Source organism: Eschrichtius robustus, chromosome 7, assembly GCF_028021215.1.
Source record: "Eschrichtius robustus isolate mEscRob2 chromosome 7, mEscRob2.pri, whole genome shotgun sequence".
Lineage (NCBI taxonomy): Eukaryota > Metazoa > Chordata > Mammalia > Artiodactyla > Eschrichtiidae > Eschrichtius > Eschrichtius robustus.
This window is the reverse complement of record NC_090830.1, coordinates 112,873,251-112,888,293: the sequence shown is the minus strand read 5'-3', so window position 1 is coordinate 112,888,293 and position 15,043 is coordinate 112,873,251. Positions and strand designations below refer to the sequence as shown.

The following is a 15,043-nucleotide window of genomic DNA, read 5'->3' as shown; positions in this document are numbered from 1 at the left end:
TAAAATACAGTTCCCAGGGCCCACGCGCAGATATTCTGATTAATCAGTTCTCCATTTTAAACCTGTATACTTGGCGGGGAGGGGGCGGGGGGGAGCGGTTTTCCAGGCACTTTACAAATGTTAATCCATTTGATTCTCCCAACAACCGTACAAAGTGTAAGTATGTTTGTTATTCCCTTTACAGATATTGAAATAGAGCCACAGAGAGATTATATAATTTCCCAGAGCTCTGCCCTTTGTTAGCTAGAATTTGAACCCAGGCAATATAGCCCTAGGGCTTACATTCTTAACCGCTGTGCACACCCTCAAATAACCATTGGCCTAGAACAGTGGTTCCCAATCAAAGTCAGTTTCGCCCCTTAGGACACACTTGGCAATGCCTGGAGATGTTTGGTCGTCACAACTGGAGGGAGATGCTGCTGACATCTAGTAGGCAGAGGCCAGGGATGCTGCTAAACATCCACAACAAAGAGCAACCCAGCCCCAAATGTCTGTAGTGCCGAGGCTGAGACGCTGACCTCAAGCAGAGGTTCTCAGTCCCAGCTGCACGGTAAAATCACCACAGAGCTTTCCAAAACGCCAGTGCCAGGCGGTACCCAGACCCATGAAATCAGAATCTTGGGGAACAACTCAGACACCAGCATCTTCGCAAGCTCCCCAGCGACTCCAAGGTTAAGGACCCCTAGCCTAGAAGTGGCCACTCCTCCTTGCCCACCATGTCCAGCAGTGGTACATGGGAAACGCACTGGGGCTACGACCGCAGGCCTGAAAGCTGTTTTGCTCCCAAGGGCCCATGCAGCCACGGGCCTGCAGGCTCTCCCTGCTACCTCAGTGACTCTGATGTGGGTGGCCCCCCACCCATCTCTGAAAATGCTCTCAGGCTGCTCTTATTAAGTAAGGAATCCTGTTCCCCAACCCACCACTCCCACACACAGCACAGACCTCGGGAGTGGGAATAGAAATGACCGACTTCGATCAGTCTGTGATGAAATGAACCTCGCTGAGAGGCCAGCTGGGGGCGCGGGCGCCCTGCAGCAGCTAGGGCGTGCTACTCCAGGCACAGCTGAGGCAGAGAGTTCTGAGAGAAGCCACCGCAAGGGGCAGGTGGGACTCAGTCAGCTTCCTCTGACTGGGCCAAAGTGGTTTCTGGGCCCACATAGGGCGCCAGCCCCAGCCAGGTAGGGGGATAGGCCTCTGTGCCCACAGCAACCCCACGTGACCACAGGGCGGGCCTCCTCCCTTCGTGGTCCTCTTCTTCCTCCTGCCGCATAGGAGGAAGCGGGTGCCTGAGCACAAACGCCCCAACCCTTGCCCAAGCTGGGCCCAACAGCCAAGCAGGAACTTAGACCTCAGTGACGCTCCCCGCGCAGCCCCAGGAGCTCCCACTCCGCCATCTGTCCTCCAGGCTGCACCCCAGGAAGGCGATAGAACAGGACACTGGGCTGGCCGCCCAGGGCTGCAGGTAGTGTCCTCAGCAGGGTGGCCTTGCCGCTCCCCTCACACCGTCTTAACGTCCAGGGTTTGGGCCCGTGACAGGTTCTGACGCTGGGCTTTGACCGCGTGCAGGCGTCTCCCATACAGCGTGAACTGGGACCAGGTGAACAGCTGCAGCAGAGCACAGGTGATGGGCACCAGCACCAGCAGGTAGAAGCAGCCCTGGCGGAGCGTCGGGGCCTGTGGTGGGGGTGGAGCCGGGGGCTCTGGCCAGGGCTGGGCACTCCCCACAGGCGTCAGTGCCGGCTGCTGGAAGAGATCATGACCTAGGACGAGAGAGTCCGCAGAAAGAACAGGTCAGCCCTGGTCTCCTCCACAGTCCACGGTGCTGCATCTCACACGCCAAGGGCACATGTCCAAACGGCAACTCTTGATTCCTCCCCCAGACTTGCTTCTCCCCTGTTCTTCTCTTCTTGGGGAATGGCACCGCCATCCCCCCAATAATCTCGAAGTCTTCCTAGATTCCTCAGTTAATTTCACCACTCCCCAACAGCTAATCCTTCACTTCCCCCAACTCCAAAACACAGCCCAAAACAAACGCTTCTTTCCAGCCCCCGGCCCCACCTGCTCCAAGCCTCCATCGCCCGTGCCACAGGCTCCCTACAGCCCATCCTCCGTGCAGCAGTCAGAGCGAACTTTAAAGCGTGTAAATCAGACAAGGCCATTCCCCTACTTAAAAGCCACCCAATAGCTGCACTGAGAATAAAATCCAAACCCTGCCCAGATCTACAGAGCCCTCTTCACTTTTCCAGCCTCATCTCCAAGCCACTCTTTTTCTTTTTTATTTTTTTTAATAAATTTATTTATTTTTGGCTGCATTGGGTCTTTGTTGCTGCGTGCGGGCTTTCTCTAGTTGCGGCGAGCCGGGGCTACTCTTCGTTGCGGTGCACGGGCTTCTCACTGCGGTGACTTCTCTTTTTGCGGAGCACGGGCTCTAGGCGTGCCGGCTTTAGTAGTTGTGGCACGCGGGCTCAGTAGTTGTGACTCGCGGCTCTAGAGCGCAGGCTCAGTAGTTGTGGCAGATGGGCTCAGTAGTTGTGGCTCGCGGCTCTAGAGCACAGGCTCAGTAGTTGTGGCGCATGGGCTTAGTTGCTCCGCGGCATATGGGATCTTCCCGGACAAGGGCTCGAACCTGTGTCCCCTGCATTGGCAGATGGATTCTTAACCACTGAGCCACCAGGGAAGTCTGCCAAACCACTCTTGATAACTTGGGCCCACTTCCAGTTCTCTCTGTCTGGGATTTGCTGAGATCTTTCTAGACCAAATCCTCGCCATTCAGTTCTTATCCTGGGTGTCACCTCCTCAGAGAGACCTTCCCGGACCACACTAAGCAGCTTCTCAGTCACACTGTCTAGTTTTACCAACGCACTTATCACTACCTGCTCTTTTCTTGTTTGGCTGTTTATTACCGACCCTACCCCCACCCCCTGACTAGAATATAAGCTCTGCGATGGCAAAGACCTTATCTGTCTTATTTTGTTATCTCCCTCCCTAGAGGCACCTAGAGCAGCACCTGGCAGAGAAGGTATTCCATACATATTTGTTGAATGAATGAATGAAAGAATGTAACCCAGTTCCTCTACCCACATGCAGAGAGGCAGAGGAGGGGTGGCAGCCGGGGGCGGCCCAGACCCAGCCTCTGTTGGCTGGTTGCCATTCTCTCCCTCAATGGACACAGTTCCCAGGCTGATCAGCTGGTACACCAGGTAAGCCGTGCTCCCTGGAGCCTCCAGAGCCCCGTGCCAGCCCCTGGGCCCTCACCTGTGTAGAAGCACAGCAGCCAGGTGCCCAGCAGCGGGGCGAAGGTCTGGCCTGGCTTGGTCACCAAGGCCACCATGCCAAAGAGAAGCGCTGAGGCCGCCTGCTTGCGGTGGTTCAGCACCAGGTCCTCGTCCACCAGGTCAGTGACCACCAAGGTCAACAGCTTACAGGTGCCCTCAGTGAAGACACGGTTGCTGCCAGCAGAGAGAGAGCAGATAAAAATGAAGGGGTGGGACAGAGGTGTGGGGATGAGGGAGGGCAGGGCATACCTGGCAATGAAGAGGCAGAGCAGGCCGGGGCGGTCGGGGCCAGCCAACAGCATGAGCAGGCTCAGGCCCAGCTTGAGCAGGAAGAGCCCGCGCACCACAGCGTAGACGCCCCAGCGCCGGCACAGGGGCAGGAAGTAGAGATTGTTGAGATGGGGAGCGACATAGGAGATGCCTGGGGAAGGGGGTGCGGCCTCGTCAGGCGGCACTGCCACAACCTCCACAACTGCCCACGGTTAACATCAGAATCAGAGTTTGCACTGATCCAACACTAACGAGGTTCAGGCTCCGTGCTAAGAGCTTCACACCCTTTTATTTAGTCCTCACGACCCTTTAAGGTAAGGACTATTATTATTCCTACTTTGCAGAGAAATGGAGGCCCAAAGAGATGAAATAAAACACATCCAAGGCCACACAGTGAATAAGCACAGTCAAGACACACACCCAGGCCTGTCAGGACAGTAGTCCTCCCTGTGAACCAGCCACTGTGCCACTGCACCTCTGGGTGTCACCGCCACCCAGAGGACCACCATGAGGGCAGCCCTACCCTCTCAAACCCACAGAGGCTCCCTCCCTTCCTCTGGAAAACAGAGCAGGGGGCTGGAGGTGCAACCCCAGCATGGATTCTGCCCTCTGCCAACTGGGCCCCAGCTGGGGAGGCGGCTGTGCCTACAGCCGGGCTAGGGGTTCTGGGGTGCAAGCCTTTGTCCTTCCGGCCTGCCCGAGGCACCCACTCACCCAACAGGAAGGAGCCTGTGGAGAGGGAGATGTGGTCTGACAACAGATGCTCCAGGAAGAGGGGGAAGAAGTTGCTGTTGAAGTGGCAGTGAAAGACCTGCAACCAACAGGGACAGTGAGGAGGCCAGGAACAGGGCAAAAGCCAACAGGTGGAGCGGCAGGAGCAAGAGCGGCCTCTATCCCCCTGTCCCTCGACATGGAACATGCCAGAACAAACCCAAAAACCAAATTCCTGTGCTTATCTAATTCTGCTAAAAGTTAGAAGGAATGATAAAATTGTCATTAGAACAATTAAAAGCTTTTTCTCTTGTAAAACCTATCAGTGCTAAAACAAGCTTAATGACACAAAAACAATCTATTTCTAAATTTGGTTGGCTTATATACTACATATGTTTTAGGTATGGCACGTGGTGTTTTAACAGTCCCCAAAGGGGCACCTCTTTTTCATATCCTCGCTTTGCAGGTGAGGACATGGCTGCCCCGAGAGACTGAGACAAGCCTAAGATGACACAGAGAGCTAGGAGCTCAGATGCTGCTAGAATCCAGGTATCTAACAACCCATCTTGTGCTCCTGCCATTGAATGGCCCAGCCATTCTCAGGCGAGGCCAGAACTGATTTCCCAGCTTCTGAGGGGCCTCTTCCCTTGAGCGAGGCATTCGCAGCCATCCTGGGTGGAGGCACTGCTCCCATACCTGCACCAGGTCCATGCCCACGAACCACAGGAAGTTCCGGTGGCGGGCCAGCTGCCGGAGGTACTGGCCCAAGGTGATGCTGCCCGCCTCCTCGCCGCCCAGAAGCAGCTCTTCTTCACACAGGCTACGGGGCAGAGGGGAGTCAAGAACGGCCTAGGCTGGGCCAGAGCCATCCCCCACCCGGCAGCCATCCACCAGCCAGGGGACCCAGCATGGCAGTCACACCCAGCAGAGTGCTGGCGGGACCCTGGAGAGCCGGAGCTGGCCACTCACCCGCCATCCACAGCCAGGGTTGGGCACCCCGGTTCCCTACTGGCCGCCTCCACCCGCCACCTCAGCAGCCGTGTGGCCCCCACAAAGCCCAGCCCAGAGCCAGCGGCCAGTGCCAGGCAGAAGGCGCGGAAGGAAGAGAAGTCTTCTTTGTTCCAGAAGGCGTAGGAGGCAAAGACAGACAGGGAGCCAGCCGCACTGAAGAGGGAGCAGTAGAAGTTGAGGTGGGTGCGGTCGTGGGCTGAGAGGGCCAGGTCGGCCAGCAAGGCATGATGGTGCAGGTCCACGAGCGTCAGGAAGCCATCGTAGAGGCACAGGCACAGCAAGAACTGCAGGCCAGCTGGGGCCCAGGGCACCCAGAACGCCAGGAACGACAGTGCCAGCAGTGGCCCATGCCAGCCCAGTGCCCGCACCCGTGCCAGCACCACGGCCCTCGAGGAGAGCCTGGCGCCTGACCTGCCAGGGAGAGGGGTGCTGTTGGGAGATGCCCCTGCAGCCTTGGCAGGCCCCAGTTCCCCCTGCCCGGGGCCCAGAGGAGGGAACAACAGAGGCCCAGAGCATGGGACTCACACCAGGGTGGTCCCACTGAGCCCTGAGTTCAACCCCTGATTTAGGAAGCACAACTCACCAGTGGGTACACTCTCCCCTCTGCTCTCTTACCAGCCGGCCAGGGTTGATGGCCAAAGGGTGGTGGGATACCCATTTCTCAAGCTTGGGGGCAGTGATGGGCCCAAGCAGGGATGGGCTAAAGAAATCTGCCAGAAGCAGCAGAGAGTGTTTGCTGCACCGAGCCCCGTCCTGAGGGCCTGATAAGCCAAGCGGGGGTAAATTTCTCCCCGAGGTGAGCAAGGCAGCAGCCAGTCAAGGCCACTTCTTCAACCTGGACAGAGCCTGCCTGACCTTGGGAAAGGAGGAAGCCTGGACAACAGTTGAAAATGGTCTCCCTTTCTTTCCCCACCCCGAACACAGGCAGGGGTCCTCCAGCTCTGGGGAGGGGTAGGTGGGACAGAACCAGTTCTGAGCCATCCTCGGGAAACAAACCGGGGTTGGGAGCTGAGGAACTGACGGTCACTCAGCCAGCCGAAGAGGGGGTCATTGAGGCTGTTCCAGAGGAGAAACACCGTCTGTGGGCAGAGGGGAAATGGGCAGGTGGGCTCCAGGCAGCCTCCTCTCCAGGGCTTTCTCCATCCCAGCCTGCTCGCCACCTCTCAAAGATGACCCCAGCTTTCCTTCCTGCAAACCTTTGCTCAGGTCAGTCCCTCTGTTATAACCCACAGCGACTGTCCCATCAAACTCCCACCCATCCAGGGCCCAGCTGATAAATATATGTGAATATATTATAAATGTGCATACATAGAACAGTGCCTGGCTCACAAGACAGAGGCCAGGAGAGCTGGCATAATCCTCACTGAGGAGTCATCAAGGCCTCCAGCTCCAGCTTTTCTTGCTGAATCTCGGTGGGCAACCCGGCTTGCCCCAAGCTCCTGGCTGGGCAGGATCCAGCCCTGCCATCTGCCTGGCTCCCACCCTGGCTGGCTGCCCCAGTTCTGGCCTACCTCTCCGACCCAGAAGGCAGCTTTGTTGATCTTGTACACTGAGACAAAGGTGTCCACGTAGTAAAGCAGGAACACGTTGTGCAGGACAGAGATGAAGAGGGCCAGGGAGCCATAGACCATGGCCGTGGGCAGGCCCAGCAGCCAGGCCCAGGGCCCACCCAGCCCCATGGCGGCCAGCCCAGCCTCAACCCCAGGAGTACTGAGGAGCGCTCATGGCCATGGGCAGTCTGACCATCCTTGTCCCTGGGGAAGAAGAAGCCAGTTAGCTGCAGGGATCAGAGCCAGCTGATCTGACCCCAGACCTCTGAGTCATCTCACTGGGAGAAAGTCTGTACGTAAAACAAAACTGGGGAATCGTCAATGATGTCCAGCTAAAACAATGCTGGACTAGATACCACTACTGGAGAGTAACCCAAGGAAACTGATAAAGGCGTGGGAAGAGAAGGCAGACAGCCAGCAAGTGCTGAGCCAGGTTGCGTGCTAGGGCTCTGTGCTCAGTATCTTCTTTCATCCATACTTTGCTCAACCTTAACGGTCCAGACATGACAACCCTGGGCTTGGGCACACACTGTGCCTACAGTGGCACCTCGGACAAGCTACTTAACCCCAGCCTCAGTTTTCTCTTCTGTAAAAAGGAAAAGTGGACGATCATGGCTACTCAGAGGAATGTAAGGATTAAATGAGGTAACTCACAGAAAGTGCTCAATAAATGGATGTTAGTGGTCTCATTATCATCTTTATAAAATCCCTACAAAGTTTACAGCACTATTACAATATTATAGGAGAGCAACCCCAAGCTCAGAGATGTTAAGTAATTTGCCCAGTGTCGCACAGCAAAAAGTAGCAGATTTGAACCCTGACCTGTCTGGCTCCAAAGCCTTTTCTGCCACTTGACCTCCCAAATTGGGTTCCTATGGGCTGCTGGGTAGAATGGAGAAACCTGCTGTGATGGCAGGTTCCATAGGGATATACAAGTGATAAGATATGATAAGAGTCCACAACTGCTCATGCACTTTGATTCAGGAAATTCCACCTCAAGGAACTAACCCCAAGGGAACACGTACAGAGCTGTTCATGGCAGCAACATTTATAAACAGCCAAAAGCTGGACACAGCCCAGGAACACAACAAAGGGACTGGCTCAACAAGCCCGATGCTCTCCACAAAGGCCAAGTATGTGGGCAACCTCAACACAGGGGAGAGAAACTCAAGAACATGTTACATGAAAAGAGAGAACAAAGGACAGCACGAGTGCCTGCTCCCAACCAGGCCGACTCGTGCGCAGAGACCAGCAGGCTAGACTGACCATGGATGGAAAAGCAAATAAAAGTCAGATTTTTATTAAAGCAGCGCTTCTCATACTGTAATGTGCTTCCAAGTCACCAGGGGACTTTGTTAAAATGCAGATTTTGCCTCCATAGGTGTGGGGAGGAATCTGAGATTCTGCATTTCTAACAGGCTCCCAGGTGGCACCAATGCTGCTGGTCCATGACCACACTTTAAGCAGCCAGGCATTAAGTCTGTCTCTTTTTTTAGATTCAAAGCTGTTGTTCTCTTTTCAGAAAAATAATCTCATGTGTGCTTGTCTGACCCCCAGAGGGAAGCTATGGGGGCTTCCTTCTCTCAAACTCCCTGTTCTGAGTTGAATGTGCCCAAAAGAGATAAGTTCAAGTCCTAACCCCCAGTGTCTGTGAGTGCAACCTTATTTGGAAATAGGATCTTTGCAGATGTAACGAAGTTAAGATGAGGTCATACTGAGTTAGGGTGGGCCCTAATCCAATGACTGGTATCCTTATAAGGAGAGGGAAATTTGGACACAGAGACAGACACACACAAAGGGAAGACAGCCACGTGAAGAATGAAGGCAGAAATTTGAGTGATGCACCTACAAGCCAAAGAACACTAAGGATTGCAGGCAACCACCAGAAGCTAGGAAGAGGCAAGGAAGGATTCTTTCCTAGAGCCTCCTTCCAGAGGGCACAAGACCCTGCTGATGCCTTGTTGTTGGACTTCTACCCCACAGGAACTGTGAGGTTGCTTTAAGCCACTCAGTTTGTGGCAATTTGTTACGGCAGCCCTAAAACTTATACACCTCCTCAGAGGCTTTCTCTTTGAGTCCTCGTGACCCAAGCCTACCCATGGGCTTCATTTACATGTCCGCATGCTTGCACGCACAGATGCAGAACAGAAACTTCTGTTTCCCCATCAGAGTCAGGCCCTGGAGAACCGACTTCAGCCCCAGTCCAAATGTGGTGACCACCCAGGCCCTGTTCTTGCCCCATCAGCCACCATGGCTCCCCTTCCCTGCCCAGCCTTCAAGGGCCTCTGTAGTCTGGCCTCTCCCCGCCAGTCCAGCCCAGACTCCCGTGGATCTTCAAGCCACCGTCTCCTCTGGCCAGGCCTTTGTTCTTTTTTTTTTATAAATTTATTTATTTATTTATCCATTTTTGGCTGCGTTGGGTCTTCGTTGCTGCACACAGGCTTTCTCTGGTTGCGGCAAGCGGGGGCCACTCTTCATTGTGGTGTGTGGGCTTCTCATTGGGGTGGCTTCTCTTGTTGTGGAGCACGGGCTCTAGGTGCGCAGGCTTCAGTAGTTGTGGCACGTGGGCTCAGTAGTTGTGGTGCACAGGCTTAGTTGCTCCGCGGCATGTGGGATCTTCCCGGACCAGGGCTCAAACCCATCTCCCTTGCATTGGCAGGCGGATTCTTAACCACTGCGCCACCAGGGAAGCCCCCAGGCCTTTGTTCTTGATGGTGCCTCCTACCAGAAGCACCCTCCCCGTGTCTTCATCTCCATCTCACCCATCCCTCAGGAGCCAGCACCATGTCGAGGAGACCTTCTCCAACTCCTCAGCCCTCACTGGTGCCTCCTGCCCCTGCACAGCACTCTCCCACCTGCCTGCACTCCAGCCTGACTGCTGGGGTTCTCCAGCGCAGGGCCTGTGTCTTTGCCCTCTCTCTCCCTCTCTGGACTCAGCCACTCTTGCTATAGGAGTGACTGGTAAGAAAGAGGCTCTGCGGGGAGAATAAGGACGGTATCTCATGGGGGTCTCTCTCAGGCTCAATGGAAGCTGAGTGGCAATTCACTCAAGAGATTGGTATGCAGCCCCCCATCCCCTGTGCCAACCTTGTGCCAGCCCACGCCTAGTGGTGGAGCAATGAGAGAAGCAGTGGCCAAAACTACCTGAAAGCAGCCGCTAAGTCTGTGAGAATCTCTCCCAGGCCATGATGATCCCACCTTGTCCCAAAGCCGGAGGATACCCAGGTGGCCTCTCCCTGGGGCCTTTGAGCCCCTGAAGAAACATTTGGTGGGAAATACGTTTTTTTTTCACAGCTTTATTGAGGTACAACTGACATATAATAATCTGCATATCGGGGAGTCCCCTGGTGGCCTAACGGTTAGGATTCTGGGCTCTCACTGCCATGGCCTGGGTTCAATCCCTGGTTGGGGAACTGAGATCCTGCAAGCTGCACAGCGTGGCCAAAAGAAAAAAAAGACCCCCCCCAAAATAATAATAATCTGCACATATTCAAAGTGCACAGTCTGATCAGTTTTGGCATAGGTACGCCTGTGAAACTGTCACCACAATTGAGATCACCCTGAAAGTTTCCTTGGCACTTTCCAAGTAACATAGTGGAAAGAAGACACAACTGGAGGTCTCCGAAGTCCCAACTCCACCATTTCCTACCCGTGTGACCTGAAGCAATTTGCTAAACCTCTCCATGCCCGTTTCCTGATCTGCACGATGGGGCCAACCTTCCTAAGGCTAGGGTTAGCAGTCCATGAGAAAATACTCTAACGCAATGAGCACAGGAAGTGCAGCAAGCACCCAAACTTCAGAGATTACTACTCTCGAGCCTCCCAGACCCTCCATACCCACCACACAAGGATGGGGTGGGGGTTAATCTAAAGGTGCTTTGGGGCTGTAAAGCACCATGTACACCTCTGCTGCTATCCTTAACTCAGGTCACCTCCTCTGATTCCCCAGGGCCTTTCAGAACTCCCCTCCCTCACCTCGAAAGCCTTTGTCCGAAGGGAGTGAAACCTCCTGGCACCCCTACCCAGATGTCCAGTGACCTGCCCTGGTTACTGGAGAAGGTGGACCCTACAGGCAAGGTCCCCAGCCTCCAGCAGCCGGTTCCCTGCACCCACGCTGGGGAAACAGTAGAAGAAAACCTCAAAGTGCGGTGAGATGGAAAAAGTATGACTTTTGCCATCAGAACAGCCTGGGTTTAAATCTCAACTGAACTCTCTACTAACTGTAACTGCAGGCAAGGTCTGAGCTTGTCTGAACCTTGGTTTCCTCCCCTGTAAAACAGGAGCAACAGTGCCCATCTTTATAGGAATGCAGGGAGGATTAAACTATGTCTAGGAAGCCCAGAGCACCGACAGCAAAGTGCTCAGAAACTGGCATTTCCTTGGGCTCACTTATAACAGATCAGGGTAGGAGCAAGGGAATATGCTCGTAATCAGGCCCCTTCCTGTGGTAAGGGGAGTTTGAGAGAAAAGTCAAGGCACAAGGGGGAAAGTCAGAAGAGGACGGCCTGCAAGGAGCACAGGCCCAGATGATGTTCAGGAGTACCAGAGACAGACCACTACCATGGACCAGATCTAGAGGCAAAGCAACCTGTCCAGGTAAGCCTCTGCCCGGGAAAGAACGCTGGGGGAGGAGTATGCAGGGTCACTCCAGATTCCACTCCTCCATCAGGAACTGCTTCCTCTAATAGCCCTCCCCACCCCACTCCACCCCCACAGAGAACAACAGCCCTGCCTCTCAGGGGAGGAACGGCTTGGGGCCCACACCAGCCTAGTTGCATAACCTGGCTGAGATACCCTGTAACCTGCAATCAACTCCACCCTCACCTTGGCACCTAGCAGGAGAGCCTGCTGGTGGCCCCAGAGCCCATCCCCCATGCCCCCCGCTGGTATGGTCCCAGTTGTGTGGCCTTGAGCCAGCCACTCCCTCTCCCTGGGCCTCAGTCTCCTCATCTATAAAGTGGGGATGACAATGCCAACCTCTTAGACTGCTGTAGGGCTGAAATGTAAAAGATATATAAAGCACCAAGCCTAGTGCCTGACACTTAGAAGACCCTGAGTAAAATGTAGCTATTCATGGGCTTCCCTGGTGGCGCAGTGGTTAAGAATCCGCCTGCCAATGCAGGAGATACGGGTTCGAGCCCTGGTCAGGGAAGATCCCACATGCCGCAGAGCAACTAAGCCTGTGCGCCACAACTACTGAGCCTGCGCTCTAGAGCCCATGAGCCACAACTACTGAAGCCCAGGCGCCTGGAGCCCGTGCTCCACAAGAAGAGAAGCCACCGCAATGAGAAGCCCACGCACCGCAACGAAGAGTAGCCCCGGCTCACCGCAACTAGAGAAAGCCCGCGCGCAGCAACGAAGACCCAACACAGCCAAAAATAAATAAATAAATAAAAATTTTAAATGTAGCTATTCTTCTTTTTCATGTCTCTTAAGTTTGGCTTTATGATCTTTAAAGAGTTGCAGTCAGTGTCCCCTTCTGCCAAATCCATGACTGAAGTTGTCTTTTCAGCACTCAACATTGATGCTTCTCACTGCTTGGTATATCCTGCCATCCATCAAATTCTTTTTTAAATGCCACCTCCAACCTTTGTTCATGTTGTTCCTTCCACCTAAAACACCCTAGATGTAACTACATACCACTTCTCAGACATATAGATATGCCTGGTTTTTACACCTATCATCATGAATCCTTACAACTCTTGTTACTATTTCCATCCTCATCTTGTAAGTGAAGAAACCAAGGCTCTGAAGGTTAAATAGCTGGCCCCAAATCACAGAGCTATTAAGTGCTAGAGCCAAAATTCAAAACAGGTGCTTTTGACTAAAATAAAAAAAACTCAGCATTTCTCACATCACTAGGCCCACACCGCCACCACAATTGTATCAAATCCTGCTGATTCAAGCAAGGCCCAGTTCAGGGGCACATACCTTCCCAAGGACACCAAGTCAGGTGTTCTCTCCCCTTTTCAGGTCCCTTGCTCTGTATCAGGATCCAAATGTCTCCCTAACCCTCCTCCAGCCCCCAAGCTCCTTAAAGGCAGGGCCAGGTCAGACCTGCCCCTGATTTGGACTCCCAGCTTCCACCAGGCTCCTTCACCACACAGTAGGTGCTCAATTAATACCTGCTGGGTCAATTTGCCCCTAAAAGGTCAATATAGACACCCCCAGCCCAACAGGAGAGCAGCAGCCATACAAGTGTCCTCCCCAGATCCCATTGTGCCCCTCAGCTCTGCATTCTGCTTGGCTGTGGGAGTCAGAAAGAGGCAACCTGGGGAATCTTGATGTGAAACATGGACAGCAAGGCAACAGGTGAGGCAACAAAGAGGAACAGTGATAATAACAAAATGTAACATTTATTAAGCTTTCACCCGTGTGCTAAGGAAAATTGATACAATGTGGGAAGAGAGCTCAGAGCAGAGCAACACCAGATCAGGAAGGGCTTTGGAAACCACACACAAGATCCTATACTGAGGACAACAGGATGGGGGGCACTGGGAGTGGCCAGGTGACAGAATCAGATGTTTAGAAGGAGCCCCCGGCATCATGTAAAAACTCTCCCCTCCTCACCCCATCAGGCTTCTGGGAAATAAAGAACCAGAAAACGATAGAAACAGTAGCAGCTCCCTGATTTCTGAACCAGCCTGTGATGAGTAGGGGGCTGATGAATTTGGTAGAGGAAACCAAGAATGACAGACTGGGCCCCTGGGGTGAGGGGCTTCAGAAAGAGGGTGGGTGTTAGCTTCTGATTCCCTTCAGAAGGACTAGAGACTGTATGAGAAGCTATTAGTATAGAGGGAAAAAATCTACTAATAAGCATAATTTGGAGTTGGGAGCCCTGGGTCAAGTTTGAACCTTATCACGAACTAGCTCTCTGAGTTTATTCCTACATCTGCAAAGCAGGAGAGAATTCCATTCCGTGCCTGTCCCAGGGGTATCAAAAGAATTTGAAAGGTATTATACCCTATGCAAATATTAGGTGTGTCCTTTTTTCAACAAGCAGGTGACCTCTGAATTGTCTTCTGTGTTTCCTGTTTCACACCCCCTTTGTCTCCCTACAGCAGGACCAGCCCTAGCAGGGCTGTTGGGGACGCCCACCCTGGAGGGGTGCCCACTTTCCATGCAGTGACTAATGGGCCCATCCTCCTCCTCAGGCTGGAAATGAACTTCACCCTACTGATGAAGTTCTCCCTTTCCCTCCCTGCTCCGCAGGTTACTACAGCAGCACTGGAGGATCAGCAACTTCATCCCAGGACCACGCACCCCTCGCAAGCCACAGAGGAGTCTGGGAACAACCCAGGAGTTCCTTATTCAATAGCTGGCGCTGAACCATGTGGTGGTTCTCCAGCCTGTCTGCACATTAAAATCACCTGAGAGCTGCTCAATAACACCAAAGCCCAAGCCTCACCCCTGACCAATTAAATCGTAATTTCTAAGGACGGGGCCCAGCATCGGTGTTCTTTTGAAGCTCCCCAATTGGTTCTACAACGCCACCACGATTAAAAGCCATTATGTTAATGAAATGGATCCCGGCCTGATGCATCATGCGATCTCAGGGAGTCCCTCTGCAAGAATTCCATTCTCACCCCTTGAGCCCAAGCTTCTCCCACACTGCCCCGAGGCACTCTCTCAACCCACAACCAGAGCACTTCAGGGACTCCCGCAGACAGCCCCCAGGACTCCCAGAGCAGACAGCATTCCTGTACCCTTCGGGTGTGTCCTTTGTGACTGACTGGCCCCCAGTCCGGCCCACTCCTGCCCCCGAGTCCCGGCCGCGGGCCAGCCCCTCACCGAAATTGTGGCAGGCGAAGCCTAATCCCGCGGCTGCCCGGAGCCAGGTGCCAGTCAGTGCGCCTGCGCGCGGGCCTCCAGCAGCTTCTCCAGCCTCTTCTTCCGCTTCTGCCCAGCGATTGGCTCCGCTTGGCTCCGGGGCCGCTGCTTCGGCAGGTGCTCGCGCCCGAGGATGCCGCCGCCATATTTGTTACGGGCGCTTGCCCTTAGGGACCAAAAAGAGGACGTGGACGCCAGCAAAAAACGGGCAGATTGTCTGTATTCCTGGCCGGTTCACCCTATCCCTCTCACTTCCACGAAGGCTTAATGTCATTTCAGTTCAAATCAACAAGGTTTTTCTGAGAGCTTCCCATCCTCTCCCCCATCCTTTTTTTTTGCCTGTCGTGCGGCCGGTGGGATCTTAATTAACCCACCAGGGATCGAATCTGCACCCAC

The 15,043-nt window shown here is 54.0% G+C and overlaps 1 protein-coding gene across 1 annotated transcript; it reads right to left on the bottom strand.

The window, feature by feature from the left end:
• Nucleotides 1-47: 47 nt before the first annotated feature.
• MFSD13A (major facilitator superfamily domain containing 13A) lies at nt 48-14,686 on the bottom strand. Its single transcript, XM_068548463.1, has 9 exons — nt 14,609-14,686; nt 6,779-7,021; nt 6,264-6,346; nt 5,226-5,678; nt 4,953-5,076; nt 4,260-4,356; nt 3,525-3,696; nt 3,256-3,449; nt 48-1,760 (listed from the first exon to the last, which is right to left on the bottom strand). Exons 2-9 carry the CDS (start codon nt 6,944-6,946, stop codon nt 1,498-1,500), a joined length of 1,554 nt encoding a protein of 517 aa, XP_068404564.1. The 5' UTR covers nt 6,947-7,021; nt 14,609-14,686; the 3' UTR covers nt 48-1,497.
• Between the last annotated feature and the right edge of the window lie 357 nt (nt 14,687-15,043).

Excerpts from the sequence above, each read along its gene's own strand:
- MFSD13A (XM_068548463.1), bottom strand. The coding sequence starts at position 6,946 with ATGGGGCTGGGTGGGCCCTGGGCCTGGCTGCTGGGCCTGCCCACGGCC. Across the intron at positions 4,357-4,952 it reads TGGGCATGGACCTGGTGCAG|GTCTTTCACTGCCACTTCAA; the intron begins GTATGGGAGCAG and ends TGTTGGTTGCAG. Across the intron at positions 3,697-4,259 it reads CACAGGCTCCTTCCTGTTGG|GCATCTCCTATGTCGCTCCC; the intron begins GTGAGTGGGTGC and ends CCCCTTCCCCAG.